This window comes from Limanda limanda, chromosome 1 (assembly GCF_963576545.1).
Source record: "Limanda limanda chromosome 1, fLimLim1.1, whole genome shotgun sequence".
Classification (NCBI taxonomy): domain Eukaryota; kingdom Metazoa; phylum Chordata; class Actinopteri; order Pleuronectiformes; family Pleuronectidae; genus Limanda; species Limanda limanda.
This window is the reverse complement of record NC_083636.1, coordinates 646,609-663,898: the sequence shown is the minus strand read 5'-3', so window position 1 is coordinate 663,898 and position 17,290 is coordinate 646,609. Positions and strand designations below refer to the sequence as shown.

At 46.8% G+C, this 17,290-nt stretch overlaps 1 protein-coding gene across 1 annotated transcript; it reads right to left on the bottom strand.

The window, feature by feature from the left end:
• Positions 1–1,251: 1,251 nt before the first annotated feature.
• Positions 1,252–16,386, bottom strand: pam (peptidylglycine alpha-amidating monooxygenase). The gene is made up of 24 exons (XM_061072044.1): positions 16,279–16,386; positions 15,401–15,524; positions 14,691–14,748; positions 14,373–14,460; positions 14,154–14,245; positions 13,801–13,884; positions 13,483–13,531; positions 13,247–13,314; positions 12,746–12,826; positions 12,587–12,663; positions 12,167–12,270; positions 11,636–11,823; positions 11,474–11,533; positions 8,739–8,865; positions 8,330–8,446; positions 7,076–7,148; positions 6,709–6,919; positions 5,052–5,255; positions 4,525–4,640; positions 4,340–4,436; positions 3,858–3,908; positions 2,703–2,954; positions 2,534–2,593; positions 1,252–2,440 (listed from the first exon to the last, which is right to left on the bottom strand). Exons 1-24 carry the CDS (start codon positions 16,371–16,373, stop codon positions 2,262–2,264), a joined length of 2,655 nt encoding a protein of 884 aa, XP_060928027.1. The 5' UTR covers positions 16,374–16,386; the 3' UTR covers positions 1,252–2,261.
• Between the last annotated feature and the right edge of the window lie 904 nt (positions 16,387–17,290).

Here is a 17,290-nt window from a genome sequence, read left to right as displayed (position 1 = left end):
TATCTTGCAGCAAAACCAGTGTTTTACAATAATAAATATCATATAGCCCACGTTCGACTGCGACATCTGAAATGCGTTTCTATGGCATGCTGCTGGAAAGCATTCACTCAAAGTGAAGAGATGAAACGAGCGGAAGAAAAGAAACCTGAGAAGACGGAGGAAGACGAAGAAGTGAATCATCTGATGAACTAAATATTGATCTGCATTTTACACTCGTTTCTGTGACTCGTGCACTTTCTCTGACGACCTGCAGGGGGTGACTGAACATATCTTTCCCTCCATTTTCCAGGTTTTCTTTTTATTCTACTTACAAATAATAATTTAGTAACAGTGACTCATTAATAAATTCAAATTGTATCTCAAGCATTTTACAAACTTTGAACTTTGAAAGTACAGAATGATTATAAAGCAGAGCTCCACATATTAATCTGACTCATTGCGTCAGTATCTGAAGTCAAATTCTATAACATTGGTTGTTTTGTGCATTTTTTAACAAAGAAAAATATCAAACCTCAGTAACATTTTTTTGTCGTAATTATTTGATAAGAACATAATTATATGTTTTTGGTGATATATCGGTTTCAGAATTGTTTTACTCCTTAATGTTGGATGAGTGGAGCTGAAGTTTAAAACTGGAACTTGTGATTTATTAAAACTAAAAACTATCATTTTATGTCGTGTGAAGTTTCCTGTGCAAACAGATACAGTTCTCTCTCTCTCCCTCTCACTCCCTCCCTCTCCCTTCCTCTCCCTCCCTCTTCCTCTCCCTCCCATCCCTCCCTCCCTCCCTCTCTCTCCCTCCCTCTCACTCTCTCTCTCTTCCTCCCTCTCTCTCTCTCCTCCCTCTCTCTCTCACCCTCTCCCTCCCTCTCTCTCTCTCTCCCTCCCTCTCTTCCCCTCCCTCTCTCTCTCTCTCCCTCTCTCTCCCCTCCCTCTCTCTCTCACCCTCTCCCCCTCCCTCCCTCCCCCTCTCTCTCTATCCCTCCCTCTCTCTCTCTCTCCCCCTCCCCCTCTCTCTCTCTTCCTCTCTCATCCTCTCCCTCCCTCCCTCCCTCTCTCTCTCTCCCTCTTCCTCTCTCTTCCTCTTCCTCTCCCTCTCTCTTCCTCTCCCTCTCTCTCTCCCTCCCTCTCTCTCTGTCTCCCCCTCCCTCCCCCTCTCTCTCTCTCCCTCCCTCTCTCTCTGTCTCCCCCTCCCTCTCTCTCCCTGTCTCCCCCTCCCTCCCTCCCTCTCTACCCCTCCCCCTCCCTCCCCCTCCCTCTCTCTCTCCTCTCTGATGGAAGAGAGAAGCTCGACCAGCAGCAGGTTTTAAGCCCACGACACGTTGGTGATGGCAGGTGCTGAAAAAAGGCAAAATATGGACGTGAAAAGGCACAAAAATGACAGATGAAATGTTCCGGATGAAAGCCGTGGACCAGTGAGCGTGTGAAATGAGGGCGAGTGAAGCGTCTCTACCAGAGGAGACGTGTGGAGGTTCTGTTCCTGTGTCTCCTCTCATTCTGAGTCTGATCCTGTTTAAATGATCACAAACTGAAATGAGTCGTTCTGACTCAAACTCTGAGAAATCAACAGTGACCAACACAAGCAGCTGGAGCTCGGACTGTGAGCGCCCCCTGCAGGAGTAACACTGTGAAGCCAGCAGCTTGGTTAGAGTGAGTCTGAAGTGTGAGTGTGAACAAGGATCGTTTCCTCCTTCTCTCCCTGAGCGTCTGTTCTCTGGAAACTGATGAAACATGAAGGATTCTGAGCAGTTTGGTGGATTTGTTCCAGCTTCAGGTTCAGGAAGCAGTGAACCACATGTGGCTGCAGGGGGCGCTGTTGCTCAGTAACATGGTGTTGACCTGAGTTACAGGTCAACGCTGCTTGTGCTGGTCAGTGTCACCATGGAAACAGAGACCCTACGGTTTGGGCTCAGATCAGTTTGCACCGTTTCCAAAAAACTAAACTTCTCTTTTTAACTGCGCGAATAAAAAAGACAAAATGATCCATCAGTGGTTTTAAGGCTGAATCTGATTGTTCTCATCATTTCAACTTCTGTGTGTTTGATTTGGGGAAAAAAAAAAAAACGTTTGTGACGTGTGTGAACTTTATCGAGATCACAGATAAATTATATTAAATAATCTAAATCATGTCAAAGTATCTGTATTTACAGTATATAGATTTAAATATATAAACAATAAGATTGGCAGCTAACACAACAGTTACACTTGATGAATAACAGACATCTTGGCATCGTAAGCAGAAGGCGGGGGTGCGGTGGCGTCTAGGAGGAGGTCCCGGGCGGCGGCAGGGCGGAGTACTCCTCGGTCTCCGAGTCGCTGCTGTCCTCGCCGTTCCGCTCCTGGTCGCTGCCCTCCGTGCTCAGCTGGTCGAAGCCCTGGCGGCTGTAACCTTTATGAGACGCAAAGAAGTTCCCGAGGTTCAGACCGCCGACGGCTCTACCTGCGGAAACAGCAGCGGAGGGAGGGGCCACGGTGGTTACAACAGCTCCTCGGTCACATCATGGTTCTGGTTCTGGACTCAGGCCTGACCTACCTCGTATTCTCCCCAGGATCCCCCCCACGGAGCTGGGTTCGCCCTTCACTTCACCAGGATCTGTAGATGTTCAGCAGATGAAGAACAAACATCAGAGCAGATGTGAACATTCCACTGGTTTCAAGAGAAGAACCTCAAGGTCTCTTCACTGGTTTCATCTGGTACGTACGGTTCCTCCTCCAGCAGATGAAGACCCCGGTGGAGATGACGAGCAGCAGCGGGACCAGCAGCAGCGTGGTGATGACGGCCGGGAGAACCCCCTCTCCTCTCTTTGTCTTCACCACACTCTTCTTCTTCTCCTCCTCCTCCGTCCCTTTCTGCTCTTGAGGCTCCTGAGCGACGGTTTGCTTCTCCTTGACGACCATGGTCTTCAGCGTGTTGGGTTCAGGTCTCAGCTTCGTCTGGACAAACGTCTCCATTTCTACACGGAGAGGAGAGCTTTGGTTACCGTGGTTTCAGTTGTGTTGTGTTTCCCAGTGCAGACACACAACCACAGCTGGGTTTGTTGTCACTCTCAATAAAAGGAAATCTTCATCTTCCAGGAAGCACACGTGAGAACACTTCAGATCACTCGTCTCACTTGCTCCTGACGACGTGAGCTCACCTGAGATCCCACCTGCCACTGGGAGCTGGTGTGAAGACCAGAGAGAAGTGTGTGTGTAGATGTTGTGTTGAGTGTGAAGACCAGAGAGAAGTGTGTGTGTAGATGTGTTGAGTGTGAAGACCAGAGAGAAGTGTGTGTGTAGATGTGTTGAGTGTGAAGACAGAAGTGATCAGAGATAAACTGTTCTCTTGTTCTCTGGTGAAAACATATGATCTCATCAACATCTCATATATGATGACAGCCGGTCGTCACGGCAACACGTGTCCCACAAATATAGTTCTGGAAAATAATTACAATGATCTCCCCCCCAAACCAGTTCAGTTACATGTAAGGTCACCCTGACCTTTGACCTCCCAAATCAAAATCAGTTCCAATGTTTTTACTAAACACTATATCTCAAATGTTCACGAGATGGGACGGACGGACAGGTGCGTCTCTGCTCTGAGGCCGGAGACGTTCTTGCTGTTTAAAGACTTTAAGAAGTTTACGTGAACAACTACGTCGTGAACGTAGTTGTTCACGACGTAGTTGTTCACACACTTGCTGATGTACTATGGTGAAAAACACCAGCAGTATTCTCCACTATGATGCAGCAGGACTACTTGACATATAGTATTGAAGTTATCCTAAAACGCGTAGTTAACAGCAGGTGTGTCTCCGAGTTAGACCACGAAACAACATCAAGTTCCATCATCTGCAGCCTCAGTGTTCAACACTCACCTTCAAGCTCCTGGACCTCGATGCCAGCTTTCTTCACTGAGCGGTGGAACTCTGTGGAACGAAGAATTATTTTATTATTCAGTAAAACAACAAGTGATGAGATCATTCTCAGACTTAAAGAGCGAGTAGAACCGCTGCTGCTTCACGTCCACACGGGAGGTGGAGGACACGCCCCCTCTGGGAGGAGACCCAGAACCTGCTGGAAGGACTACATATCCCATCAGGCCCGGGAAACACCTCGGGATCAACCAGGAACACATGGCTGAGGAGAGGGAGGTCCACAAGCCCCGCCCATAAGAGGACTATGAAGATAGATGGATGGATGGATGGATGGATGGATGGATGGATGGATGGATGGATGGATGGATGGATGGATGGATGGATGGATGGATGGATGGATGGATGGATGGATGGATGGATGGATGGATGGATGGATGGATGGATGGATGGATGGATGGATGGATGGATGGAGCTGAACTTACTCTCGCTGGTGAACTTGAAGACTGAATCACTTCCTGCGTCTCCAACGAACACGCCTCCGTCCCGTGTTGCAACGATGTCATGAGGCATCAGGAACTCCTGCAAAGGAAGAAGAACAAAGTTTAATCCAAAACTCAAGTGTGACACATAAGTGTGTGTGTGTGTGTGTGTGTGTGTGTGTGTGTACCTCTGTCTTCGGGCTGAACGTGTCCAAAATGTCCTTGGTTGAATAATTTATGACAAACCCTCTGAGTGGAGCCGAGCGATACGGAGACTTCCCATTTACTGCAAAGATCAATCCATCTACACACAAACACACACACACACACACACACACACACACACACACACACACACACACACACACACACACACACACACACACACACACACACACACACACACACACACACACACACACACACACACACACACACACACACACACACAGGATCTAACATTTCCCATCATGCAATTCAGCAGCATCTTGAGTTGCGCTCGGGGCTCCGCCCTTCTCGCCGAGCTCATTGCAGATTAAAGCAGAACAAAACTACGATGAATAAACTGAGCTCAACTTATCGAATCGCTGCATCGACCCTTTCATCTTCTAATTCAGAAAAAAGAGGGAATGAAAAGGAAAAGAATGCAACATTTCATGTGAGCAGATGTTTAAATCCAGGAAGCGGTACTGAGCATCATCTGGTTCACACTCACCTCCTGCAGGACTGTAGTTGATGGCGAACACTTCCCCCCCGAACTCCTCCTTCTTGATCTCCTTCACGAACTCTCCTGTCTCAGCGATGAAACACTGGATCCGTCCGTTCTCTCTGTCGGCCACACACAGCTCCCTCCGGTCCGGGAGGAACGCCAGGCTGTGAGGAACCCGGAACGCCACACGCCTCCTCCGGTCGGACGAGCCTTCACACAGGGAAGCAACACACAACTGGATGGAGCAGGGTTCTCATCACAACACTAATTATCACACAAAACAACACAACAAAATGGACACTTTTCAAAAATAAATCTATCTTGTTGTCGTCTTTAGCTGTTTTCTTGACGTGTTGTGTAGTTAGTGTTTGTGAAGCAGCAGCAGGTTGTTGGGACAGGAACATGTGAGGAACATGTGAGGAACATGTGAGGAACATGTGAGGAACATGTGAGGAAAATGTGAGGAACACGTGAGGACCAAGTGAGGAACAAGTGAGGAACAATTGAGGAACATGTGAGGAACATGTGAGGAACACGTGAGGAACAAGTGAGGAACACGTGAGGAACAAGTGAGGAACATGTGAGGAACACGTGAGGACCAAGTGAGGAACAAGTGAGGAACAATTGAGGAACACGTGAGGAACATGTGAGGAACACGTGAGGAACATGTCAGGAACACGTGAGGAACACGTGAGGAACACGTGAGGAAGATGTGAGGAACTAGTGAGGAACAAGTGAGGAACCAGTGAGGAAGAAGTGAGGAACACGTGAGGAACACGTGAGGAACATGTGAGGAACCAGTGAGGAACATGTCAGGAACCAGTGAGGAACATGTCAGGAACCAGTGAGGAACATGTGAGGAACCAGTAAGGAACCAGTGAGGAACCAGTGAGGAACAAGTGAGGAACAAGTGAGGAACATGTGAGGAACACGTGAGGAACACGTGAGGAACACGTGAGGAACAAGTGAGGAACCAGTGAGGAACATGTGAGGAACACGTGAGGAACATGTCAGGAACACGTGAGGAACAAGTGAGGAACAATTGAGGAACACGTGAGGAACATGTCAGGAACACGTGAGGAACATGTGAGGAACACGTGAGGAAGATGTGAGGAACATGTGAGGAACCAGTGAGGAACCAGTGAGGAACCAGTGAGGAACAAGTGAGGAACACGTGAGGAACACGTGAGGAACCAGTGAGGAACCAGTGAGGAACCAGTGAGGAACATATCAGGAACCAATGAGGAACCAGTGAGGAACACGTCAGGAACCAGTGAGGAACCAGTGAGGAACCAGTGAGGAACCAGTGAGGAACATGTGAGGAACAAGTGAGGAACCAGTGAGGAACCAGTGAGGAACCAGTGAGGAACATGTGAGGAACATGTGAGGAACGTGTGAGGAACGTGTGAGGAACATGTCAGGAACATGTGAGGAACATGTGAGGAACATGTGAGGAACATGTGAGGAGCATGTGAGGAGCATGTGAGGAACATGTGAGGAACGTGTGAGGAACGTGTGAGGAACATGTCAGGAACATGTCAGGAACATGTGAGGAGCATGTGAGGAGCATGTGAGGAACATGTGAGGAACGTGTGAGGAACGTGTGAGGAACCCGTGCAGACTTCAGTCTAAAAACATCTTTAGAGAACGAGGGAGCTTCTACCTGCGCCCCACTCTGACAGGTATTTGCCGTCAGCGGAGAACTTCAGGATCCTGAAGTTACAGTATCCGTCAGACACGAAGATGTTTCCAGTGTCCGTGTCCACAGCGACGTCAGTGGGCTGGCAGAAGTGTCTGCTGTCACTTCCTGGTTGGAAAGCTTCTCCTATCGTCAGCAGCGTCCTGTCTCCACCGTCTCCACTCACCTTCAACACCTGATGAGCACAGAGAACACGTGTTTATTAAACCTCAGTCTGTTATGAATTCTAAATTGAGTATTTGATAGAGTTGAAGAATTATTTATAGATTCTATTTTCAAGAAGACCTGAGGATATTAGACAGTTGAGAGGGAAACCTGAGGAGCATCTCACCTGGTGAAGAGCCACGTCAGTGACCCAGTAGTTATTCTCTTTGTCGGTCGTTATTCCATGAGGAAGATAAAACCTGCAAAATCACACAGATGCACCGTTATGGGTTTTCACTCCGATCACGATGTCCCACAGAAACAACACAAGGTCGTCTCTGGTGACCTCCGTGCCCTCAGATGTCTCTCCTCCCGGTGATTGGTTAATTGGACCAAAGGTTTGCAGAAGAGCTGTCAAACTTTAAAACATGACCTCTCTTACCGAGAGGAACAAGCTTTATCTCTGTGGTTTATGATCAACGTCCTGTGAGGAGAGAGGTTATGGTTTCTAACCGGTCTGTTTGTTTTCAGCTTTATGAAACACATTGTGTGGTTGAACCTAGGGTTGCAAAATTCCGGGAATATTCAAAGTTGGAAACTTTCCATGGGAATTAACGGGAATATACGGGAATTAACTGGAAATGTTGTGGGTGATTTATACTAACTGTATTAACCTTGTCATATACAGACATAAATATAAACATTTTGTTGTGTCATAGTCTGATTTGAGCCCTGAGGAAACTTTGGGCACTTGACTATATGCTTCTGCATCGTTGTGTCATTCTTAACATAGGTCTTTGCACAGTATTTGCAAATGTACACAGCCTTTCCTTCTACATTGGATGAGGTGAAATGTCTCCACACATGAGAGAGTGCACGTGGCATTGTTCTGTAGAATAAGATGAGAACAAAGTTTGTAAAAAAACACTAATGCAATGCCAGAGATATAAATAGTTAGCCAAACAATTGGAATCGTCTGTAAACATATTTTACAATTGATGGATAAATGAATGGAAATAGTCTAGATGAACAGATGAACAATCCTCAATCAGCATGCTAATATATTTTCCCAGTAATATCATGGAAACTTACCTGACTAGTCCTTCACTCTACAGCAGGCCTCAGTAGCCCTGCTGTAGAGTGAAGCATGCTGGGAGTTATCTGTGCATGTGATGGAAGAATGACCAGTGGAGGGTTGAAACTCAACGTTCCATACATCTTTAAAATAGAGTTTTGAATGATGTTTTTATTGCTCAGCGTTTAATTTGTGTATCTTTTTTTTTTTTCAAAATTCCCCAAATTCCCGAGCTTAACTTTCCGCCCCTTTGCAACCCTAGTTGAACCTCTCTGAGCCTCATGCTCGTGTGTTTGTTCACTTTGTTAGAGACATTCAGGTGATATTAGTGCAACACTCATCACAAAGACTAGAAGAGTGACGCACATGTTTCTGCCTGAAGCCTTCAGGATGTTGCCTTTGCCTGGATCCACCACCAGGATGGTGGACTGCTGGATGGGACCCAGGGACCTCTGCTGGTATCTGGCCTGGCTGCTGAAGGAGCTGAAGAAGAAGGGAGACGATGTGTGAGAACATTCATCAGAGAAGCTTCCTGCTCGGTATCTCCTCACTGTCTGTGGAGGGAGAAGAGTCCAATAATAAGAAGAGCTATTCTTAAACCAGCGATTTTAACTGGTTGTAATTTTGTTCTAGCAAACTGCTAACGTCTCTACAGATGGCCGCTGAGCTGGAGAAACAATGTGGAGATGAACCACAAATATGAAATACACACAAAAGGTTATTCTGTGTAATGGACAGACAGAGGACGTGTGTCCACAGAAGACAGAGGACTCACTCCGCCCCCCAGCGGTGGTCTCCTCGGTGGAAGATCACCAGATTAGAGTCTGAGTCCAGGGCGAGTCCCGACACCTGGCCGAGCTGCAGAGAACTCTGAGGCCACGGCGACACAAGCTCCAGATGATCTACACACACACACACACACACAGACACACAACACGTTTCAGTGAGTTAACATGAACACACACCACAAAAACTGGTGCATTACTATAGATTCTGACTGAGAGCTCGGGGACACGCCCACCTGCCCCCATTGGACGGCACTAGCCTGTCAGTGACTCCGTGGTTTGAATCCACTGTGTTGTACTGAAATATTAACACAGTCTTCATGTGATCATATTTACTATATCATTATCAGATTATTCAGCCGAGGATCCAGGTCACGTGGGTTCAGACGACTTGAGACAGAAATGCAGTTTTGTCTTTGACTGGAAAGAGGAAGAGGAGACGGACGAGGGTTGACCACCGGGTGAGGAAGTGGTTTCTCTAAGTTCCTCTCTCTGCTAAAGAGCATTTCACTTTTCTTCTGAAGAACTCCTCTGCTCTTGTTGTGGTTTGTGGAGACAATCTTCATGAATCCAGGTTTATCCAGGTTTGTAGCAGCAGGTTCATGGACTTGATTTCTTCTTGGAAATCCCAGGAGGACTTTTGACTTTGTTCGTCATGTGAACTCAGAGGAGTCGTCGTGTGTGGACATCAGTGAACATCCTTGTCAAGGTTCTGATCTTGATAACTATCGCCTGGTTTCTGCTCTGGTGCAAACGCACAAGGACGTGCACGCACAAGTGTGATGCAACACATGTGCGTCACACTTGTCTGCAGCCAAGAGGAAGTGTTAGCAGTAATGTAAACAAGGCTCAAAGGACTCAAACCTTCATGAAACACTGAGGTGATGATCAGGGAAACACATGAGGAACAGTCGCTGGACTTCAAGGATATAAACATGAATCTGTTTATAATAAACCTTATTTAAACAATCAAGTCACTGCACTGACGCCAGAGCAAACATGTGTTTCTGTTTCCATGGAGAAGATGAATGATTATCAGACATTCAGACTGAGGGTGGGTGGGGGGGGGAGAGGCGAGCAGAGAGGCGACAGAAATCAGGAAACAAAGGATGAAACAGAGAGAGAGAGAAACGATTCCTCTCTGGTTGGAGTTGCTTTGCTTTCATGCAGAAATGAAGGATGTCCAGAGACAAACAGGAATCTGTTCAGCACCACAGACAACAACATGAAGACATGATCCAGGACCCACCTTGTCCTCCAGCTCCCAGCTGGCTCCTCGGGGCCGTGGCCTCAAGCTGGTGGAACCTGTGGACTCGGTCCCTCAGCAGGACCGGGTCGTCCCTGCTGTGGAAGGCTAGTGAAGCCCTGGGAGAGCCCAGGTCTTTCTCCTGCATTAAACTATCGATCTGAGCCACCAGCTCGGCCTGGGCTCTCTGCAGCTCGCTGGGGTCGGACTGATCGACCTGAACTATGTCGTTACTCTGGCCTAGCAGCTCGGACATAAGAGAATAGAGGACACCTGCACAGACACACAGAGGAGGACAGAAAAGAGTGGAAATAAAGGACAAGGAACAGGAGGAAAGTCTGTCTACACACAGCAGAGGCCCTGGTGTTGTTAGGAAGGCTGGAGCAGCGGTTGGTTAGGACACGATGTAGAAAAGATAACGCACAATATATCGTTTTTGTCCATCAACCACTTTAGTGTTAGTGTTTCGGATGCTGCGAGACATAGAGGACTCTGCAGAGCTGATGCATTCCAGATGTTCCTCCTCCTCCTCCTCCTCCTCCACCCGGACCCAACTAACGATAGATGGAACTAGGGATCACTTCAGATTTCACAGTGAACCCCAGCTGGGTCATGTGGGTCAACAGACCGGTTGTGTTGCAGATCCCGTCCTCCCGGCCTGGTGAGGACATCTCACCCAGTGGACTGAGCACAGTGGAATCTGTGCACCAAGCTGCCGCCCTCTCTCTTCATCACCACCAGGAAACCTCCGTGTACAAAGCATGTGAAGAGATAAAGATCGGACCAGCCATCTTCAGAGCAAAGAGCTTCGTTGAGTGGAGTCCTCTTGGATTCACCCTGGACAAAGTCAAGGACGTCCCTGTGGATCCTTGGAGACCGATGCCTGGAAACTGTAACTCAGTTTTGAAACCCACAGATGTGAGTGAGATGTTGCTGGAGCAGGACTAGTGTCTGGACTGTGAAAGTAACCAGCCCCATGTTTGGAAGCTCTGCCCTTGGACCATGGAAAGACCAGTTGGAAGTGTCCTTGTTGAACTCCAGCTCCAAGATCTTGAGAACCGTCCTTGTTCCGATCCTGCAGGAGAACGGGACACAGTCCTCTAGAACCAGGAGTAGTTGTGTTCATGTTCTAGTCCAACTCGTTCCAGCAGGTTTGCAGCTCCTCAGGGATCCTGTGAGTCCGGTTCAGGCTCCTCTGAGCCTAACACCCAGCATGCGATGGGGCGGTTTGACCTCTGAATCTGAGGCCATGGTTTTCTGCCTCTACATTCTTACTTGTGGCTCTTGTAACTTATATCTGTGCCATGACTAGGTTTGCTTCAGCAAAACTTGACAATCACAAGTAGCATCAGTGAATCCAACAGAATTTATACTCGCCCACTATGTACCAGGTAAATAACAAAACACGACATTATTTTATTGACTCTAAAGACCAGTGTAGTTGTTGAACCCAGTCGTCCTGGTGACCTTTGAACTCACCCTGATCCAGAGTCTGCTCTGCTGGGTTTGCATCCGTCACAGATCTGTCCTCTAGATCATCTGAAGAAGACAAGGAGAGATTCATAATGTGTATATAATGCTTCATTAGATGAAGTGTGTTTGATGGGTCAGGGGTCAGGGGTCAGGGGTCAGCGTTCGTACCTGCTGATTTCCCCATATGCATCATTGAGTGATCTGGATCCACAGCGATGGGAACATTGGCCTCAGCTGGGATGTGTTGAAACAGATCCTTGGAGCCCGTCTCCATGCAGCTCATGTAGGGGATCGCATGTTTGCTTTCCATGTAGAACATCATGTAGAAGTTACACATCTCATCATCAGAGGTGCCTCTGCATCGCAAACAGAGAAGTACATGTGGGTGAATACATGTCTACAGATTATCGCTGGTTCTCTGGAACTGTAACGTCCTCCTGCAGGAAGTCACAGCCCCAGCTCCTCCCCTGTGTGACCCCTCAGGGGTGGGAGGAGTTAAGTGGATTCTGTAGAACTTTCAGGAGAGCAGCTTCACATCTAACGTGACCTCTCATCATTCTCAATCTTTCTTTCTCAGCAACAGTACAAATTAAATAGTCTTTTTTGGGGACAACATCTGACTTTATTCTTTCACAAGCATCGAGATTTCCCAGAATTCTCATCAAGATGTTTTCAAACTGTTCGTAGAGCAGGACTCACCCGATGAAGGTTTTGGAGGTTCTGCCCTCACCAGTGAAAACACATCTGGCAGCGACGGTGTCTCCGTACTTCACGTCCACCTCCGCGTTGGCTCGATAAAAAGCCTGGAGAGAAATCACATTCACTGCAGAGAGAGAACAGCCTGTGTGTCCTGGGTCTCTGTTCTTTACACAAAACCTCTGACTGTGGTTTTTATGAATAAAACAAATGAGATATGAAACTTTAAAAGATGCTCGTAGCTGTTTCATCTACAGACGGAGCCTGACGAGTTTATAGTCACTGTGCTAAGCTAAGCTAAGAGCTGCTAGCACAAGGTCCAGGCAACAGCAAACAGTGGGTTATTATATGACGTGAAACAGAAGCAGACAGGAAATGAGGAGAGGGAATCACATGGTTACCCATGGTTACGTGATAATGTACCTGTGGTAACTGTGGGGACTGTCGTCCAATCAGGCTCCACTTCCCGTTCCGGATCCTGTAGCCGCTGACCACTTTACCTGCAACAGAAACATCCCGTTGATATAGAAGCTAACGAGACGAAGCTGCTCTGGATGGAGTCGCCGCTCGGCTGTGACTCACCGAGGCGATGTGTGTGCGTCCGGAAGGCAAACGGGTAGATGGGATATGAAGAGTAGTCACACGCCACGTCTGCATTCGTAACTAACAAAAGGAAATGAAAAGTTACGACAGCAGTTTTTAAATGTGCAGACTGAAAATAAAGATGGCCGACATGGTGGCTCCTGAAAGTGAAGCCAAAGTGTGTGCCTTGTTTCTCCTACTGTGAATAACCCTAACCCTCAAATCACAAGGAACATGCTTATTGGGTCTTTGGCTCAGCTTCCTTGACCCTGAACTCCTGTTGCTTGGTAACAGGAAGTTTCAGGTTCCACAGAAGAGGATTCATCAGGTGCACCGAAGCAGGTTATGTGTTAGATAAGCCAGCTGCCACTTCAAAGTTATTATATTAAAGTTATTCACGATATCTGGAAGATAAGCAATGGAATAATCAAGCTTGAAAAACATGAAGATGAAGTCGTTGACCCTGACAACTTTGAAAGTAGGAACCATTGAAGATCCCACCTCTCTTTCCAGGCAGGATGACGGTGTCCACGGCCATGAGCAGGTAGATCCCTGCGATGAACGGCTGCCTGGGAGAAGTGCACACGGAGGGGGGGGGGGGCAGAGATTCAGCCTCATACATGGTTTCTGTTGCTCAGTGAAAACAAGATGAACCCCGAGCGGCTCCGATTCAAACTTTCACTTTCAGCAGTCAGAGCTTTTCATGCAGATCTCAGGAGGAAGGTGGAAACACTCACGGCTTGGAGGTCATTCTCAAAGAGAGTCCTGAGCAGTCTCTGTGATGATCTGCAGGACAGAAACAAACTGTAAAGTCACCGCAATTATAGATGATAATCAGGGAACTAGATCTGTGGCTGGAAAGAGTTTCGTAACAGGATGGAGTCAGATGAGAGATTAATAAAGTAGATCCTCAAACCGGTTTGGTACGAAGTTCATGACGCAGGTTTGATTGACTTTATAATAAACTGGTGCGTTTACAGTGGATCTCCTCAAACACGTAGAATCTCCCCTGTGAAACGTCAACGTCAGAACTTGAACTTCCGTTTGAAACTCACCCCTGAAAGCAGCGACGTCTCCGTAGTGGATCTGCAGCACAAAGTACGACATCCCTGAACTGCGTCCGACTTTAAAACCAACGTCTGAGGAATCAGAAAGAAGAGCCGAGATCAGTGAAGACATGAAACCCCAGAGAGAGAGGATTCACTAAGACCTTCATGTCCTCCATTCAAACAGAAGGACCACCACCCCCCCCCACCCCCCAACTGACAACACACCCACGTCAGACGCCGTCTTCAAACCAATCAGAGTCAAGTATAGGTAGACTCAGGACGTACAGTATGCCAGACAAGATTCTTTAGTCCCTAAATTACAACGTGAAACCAGAACCAACAGATCACATGAGACAAACCTTTGGGCAGTTTGGTGGGGGGTGCGTTCCGGGCCCAGGCGTACATGATGGAGGCTTCGTCCTCACACGTGCCCTGGACGCTGCCACAGTCCCTGAACACAGCACGGACACAAACCAGGTTACTAGTTGTTTATGAAAACACAGAGAACCACAGCAGAACACAAACACCTGCTGCTGTTACAGTCATGAGAGAGTGAGGAACTGAAGTGAGATGTTCACCAGTAGCTGCTGCTGGAGACGGGAGTCTGACAGCCGAACAGCAGCATGTGATGGACAGTGTCCATCCTGGCATGAGGGACGAAGTCCACTGAGGGAGAGAAGCACTGTGGTTAATGACCTGCAGCTGTGTGTGTCTCCGCTGGACGGTGTCTCAGATCCTTCAGAGTCCAGAGACGTTCTGAAGGTGCTTTGTCCAACAGGAGATGTTCAAGCACTGATCCTCGTCTCTTCTGGCTCGAATACTTCTACATGTTGTATGTTGTACATGTACTTAGCATGTTCATCTGTCAAATAGAAACATTTCAAAGATACACTCACCAATATATGCATCCCGACTCGTTGGCACAGGAAAGGCCATGCACAGGTACGTGTCCGGCTGAAACACGGGAGAACAAAGACATTTTTGTATTCTTAGTATTCATAGACGAATATTTAAAGGCACAAATATATAAGTTTGAATATGTGTGTAATTTCGACTGGAAAATAACTTTCGCTGTGGCTGAGGAAATAAAAACTATTTGTGTAAATCAACCATTTCATCAAGATGACATAATTTCTTTGGACAAAAATAGGATGTAAATCTGCCTCCATACGTTTTGATACGATTCAGTTTGAGATCAATATGAAACAATATCTTACGCTCATTTTCCACAGTCACTTACGTTTATATCGACTCACGAAAAGAAAGTAAAATATAACGGTTCTGTGTGAGTTCAGTCTCTCAGTCACCGCCTCCGTGTGTTTATCAAGGTTTCCACTTCATCAATACATAATATCTGAGTGAATCGATGGATCAACTCTAATGAATATATTCAGTTTTCCTTTGGTTGAGAGGAGGACAGGTTCACTGGACTCTAACAGAAGCTGCTGTAGAAGAGCTGGACTACAAACATGGGGACTGTTTGTAGTCCAGCTTCTTTATTAACTCAGAGCTCGAGCTGTGAGCTGACATCAACCTCACAGCCTCTTCCTGTACTAAAGCATGAAGGACACGGATCCTCAGCAGGACGCTTCAGGGTCACACTCACCCTGGCCGGGGTCACACCCGGCATCCGGATGTCCACAGAGAAGTCGTGCAGGTCGGTGATGGCCGGCGGCTGCTTGGGCCGGGACGCACAGTCGCTGGGATCAGACACGATGTTCTCCTGAGACCTGGGAGAGGATCACAGGTACAGGACGGTTCATCCAGAGGTCATGTACAACACTCCATATACACTTACTACACATCATATGTGATATGTGTTCATATAAACCATATTGATATTATATATCATTTTATACAATAATATTGTCTTTTGCACACTCTGTCTACATATTCTTACACTCATAGTATATTATATTATCTATTGTATAGTCAAATACTTATATTTATACCTCTACTATATATCATATTATATCATACTCTCTGTATATTCTCTGTATATATAAGTCTATATACACATATTTATACATGTGTACATGTTATTATTATTATTATATTTACTATTATTATTATATATACTGTTGCTGCCATTATTACTATATACTGCTATTATATTGGTATAATTACTATCATATATAAATATATATTATGTTATATTATATACTATATATACTGTACTATTTTTATATACTGTCTAACAATAACATTACCATCATATCATCAGTACTATTACCATCATCTTGCCACTGCACCTTATCTACCTATTTATCTTGTGTTTCTGTTTTGATTCTTTCTACCTCAATATTTTTTATTTTATTCATTTGTATTGTATTTTATTGTATTCAAATATACCGGCTGCTATGAGCCTGAAGAGGTGAATCTGAGGCCTTGTGTCAAATTGTGTGAATAACTAAGATCAAACATGTAATAATTAATAAAACTACATTTGATGAACTCAGGTCTGTTCAGTGGAGGGAATCTTACCTTTTGGACCAGTAGCGGGGGGGTTTCTGTATTTCCAGGCCGCGGCTGTGACAGATGAGCGTCAGCAGCAGGACACAGAGGACACGGACTCCCATCACGCCTGGGGGGGTCAGCACCGGGGGGGGGGCTGCACGAGGGGTTCACACCTGGGGTCCTTGCTCCGGTGGAGGAGGAGGAGGAGGAGGAGGAGGAGGAGGAGGAGGGATGTGAGGGAGGTGAAGGACCCGGCTCGACCTCACTCCTCTAACATGTCGGGTCTCTGCTCACACTCGACTCCTCCAGCAGCTGAGATGTTCCAGAGTCTGGAAACAACAAGTGTGTTAAAAAGAGACACAACACACACACAGAGTCCAACACAACAGCTTCTGTGAAGGCTTCTTATTATTCATGATCTCGTTCTGCTTTCCCACAGCTCGTGATCACAGGTGAAGGTCCGTGTGAAGATACAGTGATACATCTAAAAGATTTGTCTTCATCAAAACCAACACAACACACAACTCGACAATCAGAGTCGTATCCTCCTGTCCTCACAGGTCAGCAACAATAACCAACACAATGAACAAGCACAAGTAATACAAACTCATTCCGTAGTTATCCTGCTGACAAACTACCAACCAGACAAACACCAGGACAGACACACAAACACCAGGACAGACACACAAACACCAGGACAGACAGACAAACACCAGGACAGACAGACAAACACCAGGACAGACACACAAACACAAGGACAGGCACACAAACACGAGGACAAACAAACAAACACGAGGACAGACACACAAGCAAGAGGACAGAGACACAAGCACAAGGACAGACACACAAACACCAGGACAGGCACACAAACAGGAGGACAGGCACACAAACAGGAGGAGAGACACACAAACACAAGGAGAGACACACAAACACCAGGACAGACACACAAACACCAGGACAGACACACAAACACGAGGACAGGCACACAAACTACCAACCAGACAAACACCAGGACAGACACACAAACACCAGGACAGAC